Consider the following 16,791-nt stretch of genomic DNA (forward strand, 5'->3'; position numbering starts at 1 on the left):
TTTTTATTGTGTTTCGAAGGTGAGATGGCGTGAGGCATAGCAGGTAAGCATGCCAGGGGAAGTCAGAAGAGAAAAAGGAAACAAATACCTAGAATCAAAAGGGCAAAACGGCCAAGCCGAGCAACACGTGAGAAAAAAAAAGGATGAAGGAAAGGGGTAAAAACGACATTTCATGTAGCATCTTCAATATGCCAAAAAAATGGGTGTTAGATCAGGGGCAAAACCGGAACGACACTGTTAATAAACAGTACTTTTCCACCGGCATTTAGTATATATAGAATGAGCCAACTAATTAGCGCCTTAAATATTTCCCTGGCAAAGACACAGCATTTATTTTCATCTGCTTGACTGAAACGCCCCAATTAATAATAATTGCTTTGACTAAAACGACCCAACTAATTTTGCTTTGACTAAAACGAGTCAATTACAAAAATATGAGACGAGTTTTCATTTGCAATTTTTCCAGGAAGTAGATAGGAATGAGCCAACTAATTACTAAATAGAGCCTTAAATATCTCCCTGGCAAAGACACGGCATTTATTTTGTTTGTTCATCGATCGTAAACTATGGCGCTTGTGAGAGCAGCTCAAGGAACATCCTCTGATTCCAACACTCATTGGGGTTACCGTTACGATGTTTTCTTGAGTTTCAGAGGTGAAGACACTCGCAGGACTTTTACCGACCACCTCTACACAGCCTTGAACAACGCAGGATTTCTCACCTTCCGAGATGACGACGAACTTGAGAGAGGAGAAGATATCAAGCCAGGACTACAGAAAGCAATCCGGCAATCACGAACGTCTGTTGTCGTGTTTTCGAAAGATTACGCGTCATCCAGATGGTGCCTTGATGAGCCTGTCATGATCCTTGAACGCAAGAGGACTACCTCGGACCATGTAGTATTACCAGTCTTCTACGATGTCGATCCATCCCATTTGAGGAAGCAGACGGGAAGCATCGGAAAAGCATTTGCAAGACACGAGAAAACTCAGTCGCCGAATAAGGTGCGGGGATGGAGGGAGGCACTTGCAGAGCTTGCTGATCTAGCAGGGATGAATCAAGCTGATGGGTAACTTTCATTTGCCCTCTTTTATCTTTCTAGCGTCAATATTGGAAGGTTAATTTATTTTTAACCAAAAATTTGCTTTGCCTTCCTTTTTCTGAACAATTTGTTCTTATCTCTCTAAACCCATGTGTTTTACAGGTGTCGAGTTCGAATCCCCTCTTAGTTCGAATCCTCTGTGTATACAATAATTCTTTTACCAAAAGTGCATATAATAACTTTCATAATTTCGTTTTCCCTTGTTTCATGTTGTCAACAAAGTTTCATTTTTATTTTTAGCTAATTAAGTTGTGCTGTCAAAATAATGTGTAAGTTTAGCATCCTTCCGGTTGTTACCTTTGTAACTTTCTTAGGTAGACAACATGTTTGATTTATATTTCATTTTTTTGCAAATTCGTAGGTACGAGTCAAAGTTTATCACAAAAATTGTCAAGGTGATTGGTGACAAGCTAATTCGCACACCCTTGGCTGTTGAATCCAACTTGATTGGAATCCAATCTCGAGTCAAAAACATCAATTTGTGGTTACAAGATGGATCAACTGATGTTGGTATAGTTGCTGTGCATGGGATGTCTGGAATTGGGAAGACAACACTTGCTAAATATGTTTACAATTCAAATTTTACAAGTTTTGAAGGGAGCAGCTTTGTTGAAAATATCAGAGAAACGGCAAGTCAACCGAACGGGTTAGTTCAAATGCAAATGCAACTTCTTTATGATATTTTGAAGGGGAAGAAGGAGAAAGTGCACAACGTCAGTGAAGGAATAAGTAAGATTGAAAGAGCCATAAGCTCTAGAAGAGTTCTTCTTGTTCTTGATGATGTAGACCATATGGACCAATTAGATGCAGTACTACCGATGAAAGATTGGTTTTATCCCGGAAGTAAAATAATCATAACAACAAGGCGTGAAAGGTTGCTAAAGGCACATCAAGTTACTAAGGTCCACAGAGTTGAAACTTTGGATTACGATGAATCGTTGGAGCTCTTAAGCTGGCATGCGTTTGGCCAGGACCATCCCCCTGAAGGTTACATGGAATATTCAAAAAAGCTAGTGCAACATGCTGGAGGACTTCCATTAGCTCTTCAAGTTTTGGGTTCTTCTCTGTTAGGCGAAAGTATGGGTGTGTGGGAAAGTGCATTGGAGAAGCTAAAAGTTATTCCTAATGGCGAAATCATGAATAAACTAAGAATAAGCTATGACAGTTTACAAGATGACCATGATCGGAAATTATTCCTCCACATTGCTTGTTTCCTAATAGGAAGGGACAAAAACTACATTGTTAGAATACTAGATGGATGTGATTTCTATACAACTGTTGGCATTCAAAATCTCATTGATAGATGCTTGGTGAAAATTGATAAACACGACAAGGTGAACATGCACGATCTGATTCGTGATATGGGAAGAGAAATAGTTTGCCTAGAATCAGAAGAGCCTGAGAAACGTAGTAGACTATGGCGTCATAAGGATTCCTTGCAAGTACTGAGGGAAAAGACTATGTAGAAACATGCCTTTTAGATATAGATATAGATATATATATATATATATATATGTTTTTCTCTTCTTGTGAAAATTATCCATATTAATGTTGTTCCCTTTTTTCTTTAGGGTACACAAACAATCCAAGGTCTTTTCCTGGACACGCATTGGCATCCTGCAAACAGTCCAATAAACACAAATGAGACAGTCTTTGAAACCAATGCATTTGAAAGGATGCACAAATTACAACTACTCCATCTTAGACGTGTACGGCTAGAGGGATGTTACGCAAATTTCCCTACAGGATTAAGATGGTTGTGTTGGCCTGAATTTCCTTTGGATTCTATACCCATTGATTTTCCTTTGGAGTGCCTAATTGTTCTTGAAATGCAATATAGTAGCTTGACACAAGTCTACAAAGGAACAAAGGTATGTTACTCTACGCATCTCAATTCATTTTCTTTCTTTTGCTTTTTTAAGTTTTGATTCGTTGACTAAATTGCATATGTTAGAATTAACTCCCACAAATATTATTTCTCTTTTTTTTTTTTCTTTTTTTTTTAATTTTTTTTCCTGCAGTTTCTTCCTTCATTGAAGATCCTTGATGTGAGCCATTCTCATGGCCTTAGTCAAACCATGGACTTCTCATACTGCCCCAATCTAGAGGAATTGATTCTTGTAGATTGCGAAAGCCTGCTTGATGTTCATGAATCCATTGGAAACCTAGAGAGACTTGTGTACTTGAATATGGAGGATTGCAAGAATCTTAGGATGCTTCCTAACATGGGCATGCTAAAATCACTTGAAACAATCAATTTATCTGGTTGCTCAAATCTTGATGAGATGACGAAGAAGATGGAATCTGTGAAAGTTCTCGAAACAGATGGTATTCTAAGTGAATTACGGCCTGGTACAAGTTCGAGTATCTTGACTTATTTGCCATGTTCTTTAGTAAGGTTAAACCTTAGTGGGTGCAATCTTTCTGATGATGCCTTTGCTACGGATTTAAGTAATCTATCCTTGTTGCAATATCTATATTTAGATGATAGTCCAATTTCTAGGCTACCTGTTTTCATCAAAGGTTTGAGGAGGCTCATTGTTCTCTCTTTATCAAGATGTAAGAGGCTCGAATCAGTTGTGGGGCTGCCAAAAGTTGGATTGCTTACTGTTCATGGTTGCATATCATTAAAAACTATAACATATCAAGCCAATGAGTTGAGAGCATTGACCTATGAGGGTGCGAACCACAATGTACTTGAGTGGGAGTACTATCACAAGTTAGAACCTATTGGCAGAGTTGATGTGGAAATGATGAAACTTTTCAGCTTGCACAACTTGGAAATGAGGAAACGTTTCGGCTTGCAAAATTTTAAACCTATTGGCAGAGTTGATTGGATTTGGAGTCCCGTTCAGGTGCCTCTCTCTCTCTCTCTCTCTCTCTCTCTGTCACACACACACACACACATCGGAAAGAGTTGCCTAATATAGTCGTTTCCATGCCATGTACACAGGGACTGCATCAACATGGTATATACAACGTATTTTTTGCTGGGAATGAGGTTCCTGGTCGGTTTAGCCATAAAAGTACCAAGTCCTCAATTTCTTTTATTGTGCCTTTTCTTGCAAGTCACAAAATTCGAGGCTTGAACATCTTTGCTACCTATGCAATCAAGGTGGTTTGGGGTGCGGCTTATTGTCGTTCTCCACTAATGAGTATTGAAGTGAGCAACAAGAGCAAGGGTCTGAAGTGGGTCTATGGCACAAGATTCTGCCGTGGTCAAGGAGTGAGAGGAGGAGATGTGACATGGTTGAGCCATTGGACATTGGACAATGAAACAATAATATTAGAATGTGGAGATGAAGTGGTTGTTTCCGTAATGACGAGGGAAGAAGAGGTTGTTTCCGTAATGACGATGGAACATTTTGAGACTTTTCGGGTAAAGGAATTTGGTGTGGAGCTTGTGCAAGAGCACCAAGACAAGATGAGTACCAAACACAACACCACTCCAGATCCTAATGATCCATTTGTCATCGGTGGAGATTTGTCACCGCTGGAACACATATCAGGAATGTACTTGTTATCCTGGTTCAGTGAAGCAGAAATGAAAAATGTTGATTTCTGTAGGCCGAAATGGTTGAATACCCTCATCATGGACTCAGGTAAATTATGCTCCATTAAAGCGGTCTGCCCGTATTCATTTCATTTAAGTTGTCTCAAAATTTTCTGTTATTTGTATGTTTTTCAGACAAAGAAGAAGAGCAACAGAGCGATCTTGATCACAAAATTGCAGCAGCGAGTGCCAGAGGCAATAACTGCCATCTGGGAGGATGGAGGGGGCTAGTCACTGCTGCCGTCTTCCTTCTCACGCTAACTCAAATCGTTCGGCCCTCCATCTCTCAGAAAAAGAAGCGACAGTAGTCAAAAAGCCCTACATGAGTTATTAATTTTACTAGATACAGACATCTCTACATTATCACCTTGTCTTCAAGATGTTCTCTGCCTTCAAACACAAGACTTGGGAGTTCATAACTAAGCCATGTTAACCGCTTGGGATATGAAAGACCCTTGCTATCCTATTAGATATCAAGTTCAAATGTCTTCAGCATCATCAAATATTGTGTACATTATGGCATTAGCGTTACCAAATTTTTCTTCCCTGCCACTGATTGCTTACGACCTCATGCAAAAGAAAATTAACAGGGATATCCGGCATCACTTGGGCGTATACAATCATAAACAATTTCAAAAGCCACAATTTTTAAATGCAATCTGACTGTTTTGATTTACCGAAACGCTTATAGATTTGGATAAACAGTATATCACATTGAAATGCAATCATGTATTACGTATGAGATGCCCTAATAATTTTACCAGAAGATGCTGGGTCAATTGTCTCAAAAAATTCTTTTCAGTAACTGCTGGTAAAACTCAGAGTCATCCAAAATGAAAATTGAAGTAAACACCACAAACGATGCAAAATATTGTTCAAATATGGTATCAAATTAACAGAATGCATCCTTCCTCAAACAATGAATTTGTACCTCGTTTGAGAAGTAAAATAGCACTAAGGAAATTGTAAAATCCATGGGACATTTAACTGCAATGAATTTATAGATGAGCATGACTACAAGTAGAAGATTTTTTATACCAGAACTGCCCTACATCTCAAAGTAAACATGGCAACATAGATTTTTTACAAGTATGATTTACAAATTCATTTCAATGTTCTTTGCCGGCCCCTTTGGATAACAAACAAATTTACTTTAGTGCCTAATGGAATTTCAATGTCAGAAAACTATCAACGGGTATATTGCATATTAAACAGTTGAGACAAAATAACATAACAGGCTGATGTATTAACTGATAAAAACTATATATTGAAGTATAACAAAAGTTAGATACTATGGTATTGAAATACAGCAATAATAGTAAGGTACTTGAATGTTACGAGAATTTTAAACAATAAAACAGAAAAATTCCACATTTCCTTTTGCTGCTCCATATGGAGCAGTGAAATATGGCATGAAGATGAAAAAAATTATTTCAGTTTTATACAAGTATTGATAGACTTCAACACGAGCATATGTAGTTAGTAGAACATAATTCTTCTCAGAATATCTAAAGTACGATCTGAGTACCTCGACAGCAACTGAGAAATCTGTGACCAATCCTCATCACCATCACCGTCAATGTTCTTAGATGACTCTGACTTCTTAGATTGTCCAGATTTACCTTCAGGACATGATATTTACTAGGAGAAGCACTACATGAACAAATGCAGTATGAAACTAATGAAAATGAAAACAGTACAAACTAGGACAGTCGATTAGACCAAAGTAGCATAAAAGTCTTTTCTTTTTTTTTTTTTTTTTTTTTTTTTGCTTAATCAGGCTAAGGTTTATACGAGATCAAGCAGGAAAGATTTGTCCTGGGGCAGATTACAAATCTGGCTTCATCTTGGCTGGCTATCCTCAGATCAACAAAGCAAGACCCAACTGATTTAGCTTCTATGCCGACATTATGCTTTTGACCACTGGAACATATACCTAAACCCTATTGATGTTTCCTTGAATGCTGCATACAAAATCAGTGTCTAATTTTTGTTGAATACAACAATATTTCTGACCGATCAAACTACTCTGAATTTCCAACCTATTGTGTGTAAACCATCACCTGTTGGGACTGCCTTGATCTCAATTAGAACTAAGCACAAACTTTATTACAATTCAACTGACCCAAAGCTGATGTGCGAAGATTTAGGTTAACAATTGAGCCGGTCCAAGCTCAAGCTCGATGCTTTGTACTTTGGGATGAGCTTGGGCAAGGCTCAGCTTAATCCATTCCTCTTGATTGACACTCTTACTCTCGTAATAATAACTCAGTACCAGCATAGCAAACCTTACACATACTGGCAATTCTTATCACGCCAATAGCAAATGCACAACAATAATAGAGAGCCAATTGTATTACAAAATAAATATAATAGTATGATAAATGTACTTTGCACATACTATCTGTTTCTTGAACGATGGATGGATTCTTCTCAAGTAAAGCCTGTAACAAGAAAAAATGGCATGATGTGATAAATTTTAGCATATACAAATGTCAATATTAACAAATTGTAATAATTTATATTATATTACCACAAGGTATGAAGCTAAACCACAGACCAAGTAGTACTAGGTAGACAACAAGTTTTTATGACAGCTACCTCTTGTAGTTCCACTAGAGAATCTAAAGTTCGCTTTGATGAGTCAACTAGATCAGAATATGCTGTACTGACAACCTGATGTGAATCACAAAATAAAGACCTAACTGGCTCCTGCAGACAACCTCTCGGGTAAGAACATAATATCTTAACATGTCAAAAAGCTACAAAAAAAAAAAAAGAGGAGAGGAGGGGGGGGGGGGGGGGGGGGGGGGGGGGGCGGGAAGCAAAAGCGACATGTGGTAATCTATTTGAATTTGAGAATGCTTTCTGAAGCAAGAATCTGAACTCAAGAGCTTTGTCCCAGAGAGCCTTCGGGAAAATGAAAAAAAAATAAAAAATAAAAAATGGGTAAAATAAACATCGATCAAACAATAATCCACTACATAAATATTTTTTGTCAACTTTAAGGCGAGGCATAACAAGAAGCTCTAATCAAGGAGCAATAATTTCATGATGAAAATAAAACCTATTTCATGGATATTACAAGAGCTATTATCTTGAACAACGCACCTTTTGGTTCTTCACTGCTTGACCTTTAAGAAGATCTTCGTCCTTATGGCACTTTAGATTCTTTAAAATATCTCTGCATGGAAAGAGGGAATAAACGATGAACAAAATTAACTTCATACATCCGCCTATACCTATGTATAGATGTGTGTTCCTTCTTTTTATCTCGAACTCAATAATTGCAGACGCATGTATAACTTCTGTAACCTAATATCAAATTTCGTCACCAACCTCCAACTGCTATGCATATTATCTCCTACACTCACATTATTTAGTTCTACGTCGTCAGTCTAATTAAGCATCACAAGTTTTTAATAAAAAATAAAAGGATTGTGAACAGAAGTCTCTTACTGCTCCTGATGACGAAGATTCATGTATTCTTTCTCGAGTTCTTCCATCTCGGCATCTTTATTATCGTTTTTCTCATAATCATTTTCCTCTTCCCCTTCTTCTCGTCCATCTTCTTCCTCCTCCTACCGCCGTGCTCATCATCAAAGTCATCCTCTTCCTGCTCCATCTACATCACAAATCATCAATTAACAACACAATCACCAAAACAAAACCAGATAACTACCGAAACCAAACAACAGACTTGCAAACTAAACTAACATTCAGCTCATCGCTGTCGAAGTCACCATCGGTCCTCAAACACACTGTCACTGTGACGAGCCTTCCTCCCCATTGTGAGGCCTGACCCCTAGAAATTCAAACACCCAAATATTTATACAATTTACTTCCACAAAGATTTTAGCTGGTGTGACATACAACTTCATTTCATATATTCAAACTTCATCAATCCCGAATTCTAGAATTGATGAAATTTCCTTTTTTTTATTTGAAGCGAAACAAATGATATGTATACAGAAACATTTATATATATATATATATATAGAGAGAGAGAGAGAGAGAGACCCTAACCTTTTGAAGCTGAAAGAAGAAGGAGGACGGCGAGGGCTAGAGAGGCAGAGACAAGTCTGAGAGAGAGAGAGAGAGAGAGAGAGAGAGAGAGAGAAACCCTAACCTTCTGAAGCTGAAAGAAGAAGCAGCTGCAGGGTTTGGGCTTGGGGGTTTAAGCATTGATATGGAATTTACCGGGTTGGAATTACCCGACTCTAAAACCCAAACCCGGCTGCTAAACGTTGTTCTCAAATCTGAAATCCTTGCCGGATCCTTTTTTTCCCTTCATTTTACCATCAATCATTATTTCAAAATTATCAAAAAAATTAATTATAATATAAAGTTATGTTAATCCAGCACATAATCAAAAATAGTTGAAATTAGGTTTTGCTCTAATATGGGGGAATTTTTATTTGCTTCTTGCTTTGAGTATAGGATTTGAAAGTTCTTTAGGTTTCTAGATAATAACAGACCCAGTATAAATAATACGACTATTAGTCCAATGTTGCACCAAACGCTTGATTAATTTAGTCAGTATTATCCAACGACTATTTATCATATCCGACTGAAATAGTCAGTACAATTCAACTTGCCAAACGAGACCTTAGTGTCTTAGCTCTAACATGAAAAAGTTTGAAATCCAACACTACCCCACGTGCATACCACCTAACCTATCATTGAAGTATTTTATATACAAGAGAAATAGAGTTGAAAATTTAAACAGCAATTTGATTTTGATTTGAGCATATGCAACCGCATCTGCACACATGGGTCTTGCTGAAGCTTGTTCCTTGCATTTTTATGGTTCCAATCAATATTTTTTAGATCAAATAACTAGTTTTTGTCTTAATCATTTTATATAAGGAAGCTTTAATGGAAAAAGTTTCACGCAACAAATTTGCATTGAAAAACACATTAATGAATGATTTTTAATGAAAATTTTGAAGAAACATTTGTCGTTTTTATGAAGAAAAAATTGTTGATGTCAACTTTAACTTAATTGTGATACTGATACTGTATCTAATCTTTAACTTATTAAAATACTACTACTGTCTTTTGCTCTTGTAACTAAAAAAGTTCATTAAGTGTGTTTGGATAAATAACAAATTTGAGGCCATTTTCATTAGTTGTTCTTTATGTAAATGATGTTAAATAAAAAGAGAACATGGAAATGAAAAAGGTTTTTTTTTTTTTTTTTTGTTAGACATATACTTCATTTATAAAAGAAAATGTTAAAAAAGATAAAACGTTAAAACACGTTACATCTAGGTCAAGTGCGCATAGAAATCCAAGCAAAACATATGATGACCCAATTAAAATCAGTCCATTGCCACAAGTCATTACCGCCACATCCACCATGGACCTCGCCATTCTATTGCTCGGGTCATCTAATTTTCTGTCAGCACCAACAAAACACAATCACCCTAAAACAAAAACACATATATAAAGCAGCCCCATTTGAAGAAAAAAAAAAAACTACTCCCTAATTTCACAACATTAAAGATCGCAACCAATACATAAAATTGTATCTAAAAAAATTCAGTCGCCAAAAAAGTAAACCAACACCAGCAACCATATCTAAATTTTCAGGAATCCCAATTTCAATACCGATTCCAAACCAAATTTTCGAGAATCCCAATTTTGAGAATCCCGAAATAGTTTCGGGATTTCGGGACAAATCGGGAATCCCGAAATGGTTTTGGGCTTTTGGACAAAAATTTGACATATTATGCTTTTGGGCTAAAATTCAACATTTTATATTGAAAATTTGACATATAGGCAAGCCCAATCTGCCAATTTGTTTATACTAATCTGTGCACAAAAATGCCAATTCAAAAGCATATGTGTACACTGCACAATCTGCCTATTCAAAAGCAATCTACCAATCTGTGCACAATAGCATCTGCCTATTGCTTTGAGTGAGACCGAGCTGAGAGAGAGAGACTGAGAAATGAAATGAAAGTTAGAAACTGGAGTGGAGTCAGTTCAGTCCTCGATGGGGACAAACAAAGCTAAAACCTGAAAGCCTAACAAGGAATAGATGGACGACATAGATTAATTTGAAACAATCTAATGGTTCAAATTAATTCTAATTATAATTAAAAATAATATATATATAATAATTAAAAATATATATTTTCGGTTCGGTATGGGAATACCGAAATATTGGAAAGGCAATCCCGATTCCCATACCGAAATTTCGGTATTTTTTCGGTATGGGAATACCAAAATTTTGGGAAAATCGGTTTGGGACATTTTTGGTTTGGGATCGGTATTTTTTTGGTTTGGTTTGGGAATTTTGGGAATTTTTTCCACCCCTAACCATATCCACCCGAAGGCCCATAAAGGAAAATTTTTTATGCCAACAAAGCAAATAGACAAAACACCATCAATACTGTAGAAGGAGGCGGCGCAGAAACCTAAACCACCAAAGTGGTTTTGCACACCTTCATCTGAGTGAAATTAGAAAACTTTTCAACCCAATTTACTGATCATCTCCACATAAATACGAATTTTGTAACAGTTTCCCTCCAATCTCTCCCATCTCCTCCAATCCCTCAATTATACCCATATGTCTTTTGTTTGTGGATTTGTAATGAAATTGACCTAGCACCCTTGTTTCGTGTTAGTCGTTCTCACATTCAAAACAAAACACCACAGTTTTCATGAAGTGAGCACCACATGGGGAGCTTTAAATATGCTCGAAATTTCTAATTCGGTTTATTTATTTTTTTGCTCATTTAAGTTCAATTTACAAGTGAAATGAGTTGAGGTCAAACAAAATAATAGACTCGTTAATAAAATAAGATGTACCTTATCTCTATTACAAATCCAACAATGCTCCTATACTCCTCTTTGAAAAATATTCAAATAATTATTTATACCTTTACCCCCATGATTGATATTATTTGTGTACATGCCTTGAATGGTTGAAACTTTTTACTTTGGGCACATAACTTGAGTGGTTGAAGCTTTGTAGGTGAAGCTCTTTAGTTGAAACTTTGTAGGTGAAACTTTTTTGTTGAAGTTTTGTAGGTGAAGCTTTTTGGTTGAGGCTTTGTATGTGAAGTTTTTTGGTTGAAGCCTTTTTGAACCACATAAATAAATTTTGCTTCCACACTCTTGAGTAAGAGTGTGGAAGGCTTTTTGAATTCTTGTTGAAGCTTTCGGTTGAAGTTTTTTTGAACCATACAAATAGATTTTACTTCCACCCTCTTGAGCAAGAGTGTGGAAGGCTTTTTGAATTTTTTGTTGAAACTTTCGGTTGAAGCTTTTTTGAACCACATAAATAGATTTTTCTTCCACACTCTTAAGCAAGAGTGTGAAAGGCTTTTTGAATTTTTTGTAGTTAGGCAAAGTGTGAAGCTTCCTCTTTTCAAGGTGTGGGAGGCTTCCTCCCTCAAAGTGTGTGAAGGCTTTTTCCCTTCAAAAGGTGTGAGAAGCTCTCTCCCTTGGGTGTGGGAAGCTCTCTTCCTTCAAGGGTGTGAGAAGTTCTACCCTTTAAAGTGTGGGAAGCATTTTATAGGACTCCATAAATTGATTTTGCTTCCACACTCTTGAGCAAGAGTGTGGAAGGCAATCTACATGTAGTTTCATATGTGTTGAAGTTTTATTGGCCTTCTCCACATGTCATAATAAATAATTAATTAATTTCGGATTTTTTTTGGCATAATTTTTTTTTTGCTAAATTTTTTTTTCTGCCAGATTTATTTTTTTATTTTTGTGAACTATGGACAAGAAAATGTGGGAGAGACCACATATATAGATTTTGCTTCCCCACTCTTGAGTAAAAGTGTGGAAGGCATTTTACATGTTGTAGTTGTTGGAGGTTTGTTAAACCATATAATACAATTTTGCTTCCACACTCTTGAGCAAGAGTGTAGAATACAATCTACATGTTGTAGCTGTTGAAGGTTTGTTTATGTTTTAGTTGTTGAAGGTTTGTTGAACCATATAATATGATTCTGCTTCCATACTCTTGACCAAGGGTGTAGAAGACAATCTACGTGTTGTAGCTATTTAAGGTTTATTGAACCATATAATACGATTTTGCTTCCACACTCTTAAGCAAGAGTGTGGAAGGCTTTGTTGAGTTTGTATATGCCTTTTCCGAGTTGTAAGGCTTGAAAATTTTTGACTGCTTATGAATGCTAAGAATCTACAGGTGCAGGTTGTACTGTTCTTCCCTAGTTGATGAAAAAAAGGTAAGTTCTTTCATCACCCAGTTGGTGAGAAAAATGGTGAGTTGCCGAGGCAAAAATGTTTATTAAAGTACTAGTCATGCCTTCCACCACCTAGTTAGTGGTACGAAGGTGAGTTCCTTCATTATCTAGTTGGTTAGAAGAGTGGCAAGTTGCCGAATCTCAACATTGTTTATTAGAGTACTGGTTGTGCTTTTCATCACCTGGTTAGTGATACGAAGGTAAGTTCCTTCATAACCTAGTTGATAAGAAGAATGGCAAGTTTCGAAACTCAAAATTGTTTATCAGAGTATTGGTTGTGCCCTTTATCTCCTGGTTGGTGATAAGAAGAGTGGCAAGTTACCGAAACTCAAAATTGTTTCTTAAAGTACTGGTTGTACTCTTCATCGCCTAGTTGGTGATACAAAGATGAATGCCTTCATCACCTGGTTGGTGGAAAAAGTGGCAAGTTGTTGAAGGATATTAGAGTACAGGTTGTAGTCATCACCACTTGGTTGGTGATACGAAGGTGTATTGCTTCATCATCTAGATGGTGAGAATAAGGGCAAGTTGCCGAGGCACATTGTAGCAAGTGTTGAATGGCAAAATGTTCATTGACACCCCTTCAAAGCTCTTATGTATGAATGTGTTGAAATGTACGATGTTTATGGTGATTGACATGAGTGATGCTTATGAATGTTTTGTTATGCATAAAGGAATCCATTGTTTGGATATGTGAATCATGTTGGTTATAACACTTAGTTTCACTTACTTTATGTCAAATAAGCATGATGAGGTTCTGAGATAGAGTATAGATGTAGGTCAGCGTAAACCAGGTGTTCCAATGCTAGGAATGTAAAAGACTCAGATGAAGTTGTCTGAATTCCCTCTTCATTAAATATTTGTCGAATGGCTTTTGTTACAAATGATCTCAAACGGTTGAAGGTCAAAACATTTGTAATGTGTATGCCTTCTTATAAAAGCATTACCTTCAGCACCTAGTCCCCCATTTTGAAAGAGCGAGGCTTGACCACACGGTCATAATAGTTGAAGGTACGTTCAAGGGTTGTCTTGATACGAACCTTTATCCCTCTTGTTGTAATGAGCTTGTTGAGAGTACAAATCATTTATCTTGTCAAGAGACGAATACATTTGGTTATTTAGTAGGTAGCTAAGTGAGGCAAGAGAAAATGCAATGGGTGTCTAGATGGCCAAAACCTTCTCCCTTAGTAGAACTTGACTTCCACTCCTTACTTGTTGATAGGGGTTAATCATAGGAGGGTTCCCTTGGTATGTCACTGAAGCGATAGGCATATTCACGCAATGACCCGTCTAACTTCTGACGAATGGTGTATAACTCATAAGCAGAGTGTAAGTGATCAACTTGGAAGATGTGTTGAGTCACGAATGGTCTTCTTAGCTCATTTTCTTATATTTCACAAATCATTTAAATCCATTTGTTTTTTCCTTGGCAAATAGTAAAGGGAAGCTAAGAGCATGTCCACGGGTTGGTGGAAGGTAAGGCAAGGTCCCAAAAGATGCCCTCCAACCCAAAAAGCCATCTCCATAAGTTCTAATTGATAGGGGCAAGTGGTGGGACAAACACAATCCTCCAAAAGCCCAAGCAAAATAAGTTTAGCCTTACACCAGCGGGCAAGCTGACATTAGCATGATGACATGCTAATGCTGGCCACAACTTTGTTTTTCTCTTAGGCACGTATCACACAAGTGCAAAAATAGGCAAGCAACCAATTGTAGCTGCAGAGGTGGTCCCTGTTGCAACAAACCAGCAGCAAAGCCCCAACGACTTGTTGACGTGGCTTGCCGTGAGTCGTTGAATTTCCAACCAAACAAATTAAATTATTACCATTGCCACACATGGCATGTTATGGTGTGTCTAATTTCAAAATTTGAAAATCAACGACCAAGATTAACCCAACGTAAAAAAATTTAAAAATATAAAATAATTAGGCCATACGTTGGATGCCCTAGCACCACGCATTGGATGCCCTAACACCACGCATTGGATGCCCTAACACCACGCATTGGATGCCCAAAGTTGTAGGCTACTGAGAATAATATTGTTTTAATATCGTACTAGGTTGTAATACTATGCTTTTGCCTTGTATTTGAAATAAATTATTGAAATTAGACAATCACTTTATTTTCAAGGAACAAATTTACAAAGCATAAAAAAATTTATATATATATTTGGCAATAGTATTATTGTCTTTACCCTTGCCCTTTCCAAAAATGGGTGGAATTGTACAAACGCAAGTACTATTCAGAGTGAAAAATAAGGGCAAATTACTTGCCATTGCCCTTGTCCTCTTGAGACGATTATTATTGTTAGATCTCACATTGTCCAAGGGAGATGATCCTCTATGCCTTATATGTATATGCCCACCTCCATATAGCACGAGGCCTTTTGGGAGCTCACTGACTTCGGAGTTCATCGGAACTCCGAAGTTAAGCGAGTTTGGGCTAGAGCAATCCCAGGATGGATGACCCCGCTAGGAAGTTGCTTGTGAGTTCTTAGAAACAAAATCGTGAGGGCATGGTCGGGGCCCAAAATGGACAATATCGTGCTACGGCGAAATCGAGCCCTGGATGTGGTGGATCCCAGGTCGGGATGTGACAATTTGGTATCAGAGCCAATCCCTGGCCGGAAGTGTGCCGATGATGACGTCGAGGCCCTAAAGGGGTGGATTGTTAGATCCCATATCACCCAAGGGAGAGGATCCTCTATTACCTTATATGTACATGCCCACCTCCATATAGCACGAGGCCTTTTGGGAACTCACTAGATTGTTAGATCCTACATCGCCCAGAGGAGAGGATACTCTATGCGTTATATGTACATGCCCACCTCTATATAGCACAAGGCCTTTTGGGAGCTCATTGGCTTCGAAGTTGGGCTAGAGCAATCCCAAGATGGGTGACCCTCTGAGAAGTTGCTCGTGAGTTCTCAGAAACAAAACCGTGAAGGTGTGGTCAGGGCTCAAAGCGAACAATATCGCACTACGACGGAGTCGAGCAAGAGATGTGGTGGAGCCCGGGTCAGGATGTGACAATTATTTACTTTAAATGGTAACTATCTTAAAGGAACTCCACCTGGCAATCCACCAATAAGTGGACTTGTTCTTATATGACACACATCTCAGCAACGATAAGTTTCTTTGTTTTACGCAAACAATTTTGATGGATTTGGTAATAGATTTTAGCAGTACAAAGGCAAAAAGAGACAAAGTTGAGGTTTAGGGGTTAAATGACAATTTGTCTAAGCACTTTTGTTTTCTATGCATTTGTTCTTAATTTAATTTATTTTCTCGCAAGTAGATTCAGTTTCAATTCTTTTTAGATTCTGTCTTGATCTTCACCTCCACCATTTCATATTATTTGGTTGTTCATTTAATGTCTTGTTTCGGGGCAGAGAAAGAACGTAGGTTGAAAAGAGGTTTTTTGCTCAGCTATTCAATCGTTTGATTAGAAATCAAATTCAAAACGCAAACACAATAATTTTCCAATCTTTTTTACGCCGGCCATTCTTGACGACGTAATAACACACCCACGAATCTAAAACCAAAGAAAAATCAAAATCCTTCATGCTCGCCTGAAATCAATTTGAATATATAGAGAAATCTCTCTAATTTGCCTAAAGCTCAATACTTTGGTAATAGCGTTACGAATAAAAAGAGTGACAAATGGACAAAAAGAAACCATCTCTGATTCTCTCCCCCTTGGACACATCAGAAAGAGGATATTATCTTTAATTCCATCTTTGACTGCCATTAATACGGAGAGAGAGAAGGGCAAGTATATTACAGTGAGTGAGGCAGGGGCAGAGGCCAAAATCCGAACTCGAAAGAAAGAAAGGTGGGGAAAATGGCGATAACACTCAGCAGTGGGTTCAAAATGCCAGTAGTGGGTCTGGGTGTTTGGCGCGTGGG

The 16,791-nt window shown here is 37.6% G+C and overlaps 1 protein-coding gene and 1 pseudogene across 3 annotated transcripts; one reads left to right on the forward strand and one right to left on the reverse strand.

Annotated features, from left to right (window-relative positions):
- Positions 1 to 441: 441 nt before the first annotated feature.
- Positions 442 to 5,207, forward strand: LOC137747164 (disease resistance protein RUN1-like; annotated as a pseudogene). The gene is made up of 6 exons (XR_015954450.1): positions 442 to 1,069; positions 1,464 to 2,574; positions 2,674 to 2,973; positions 3,124 to 3,957; positions 4,056 to 4,704; positions 4,791 to 5,207. The product of XR_015954450.1 is annotated as a disease resistance protein RUN1-like (transcript).
- A 1,188-nt stretch (positions 5,208 to 6,395) lies between these two features.
- LOC137748016 (uncharacterized) lies at positions 6,396 to 8,802 on the reverse strand. Of its 2 annotated transcripts, XM_088682032.1 has the most exons (8): positions 8,682 to 8,802; positions 8,373 to 8,460; positions 8,115 to 8,280; positions 7,767 to 7,839; positions 7,491 to 7,565; positions 7,350 to 7,367; positions 7,189 to 7,204; positions 6,396 to 7,099 (listed from the first exon to the last, which is right to left on the reverse strand). In XM_088682032.1, the coding sequence occupies exons 3-8, from the start codon at positions 8,159 to 8,161 to the stop codon at positions 7,089 to 7,091; spliced, it is 240 nt and encodes a 79-aa protein (XP_088538158.1). In that variant the 5' UTR covers positions 8,162 to 8,280; positions 8,373 to 8,460; positions 8,682 to 8,802; the 3' UTR covers positions 6,396 to 7,088. The 2 variants fall into 2 exon arrangements, with proteins under 2 accessions (XP_088538158.1, XP_088538156.1); XM_088682030.1 differs by lacking the exon at positions 7,189 to 7,204 and having other exon boundaries at positions 7,257 to 7,367.
- Positions 8,803 to 16,791: the final 7,989 nt, after the last annotated feature.

The sequence above is a fragment of the Pyrus communis genome, chromosome 2, assembly GCF_041283825.1.
Source record: "Pyrus communis isolate YQ-2024b chromosome 2, ASM4128382v1, whole genome shotgun sequence".
NCBI classification, from domain to species: Eukaryota; Viridiplantae; Streptophyta; class Magnoliopsida; order Rosales; family Rosaceae; genus Pyrus; species Pyrus communis.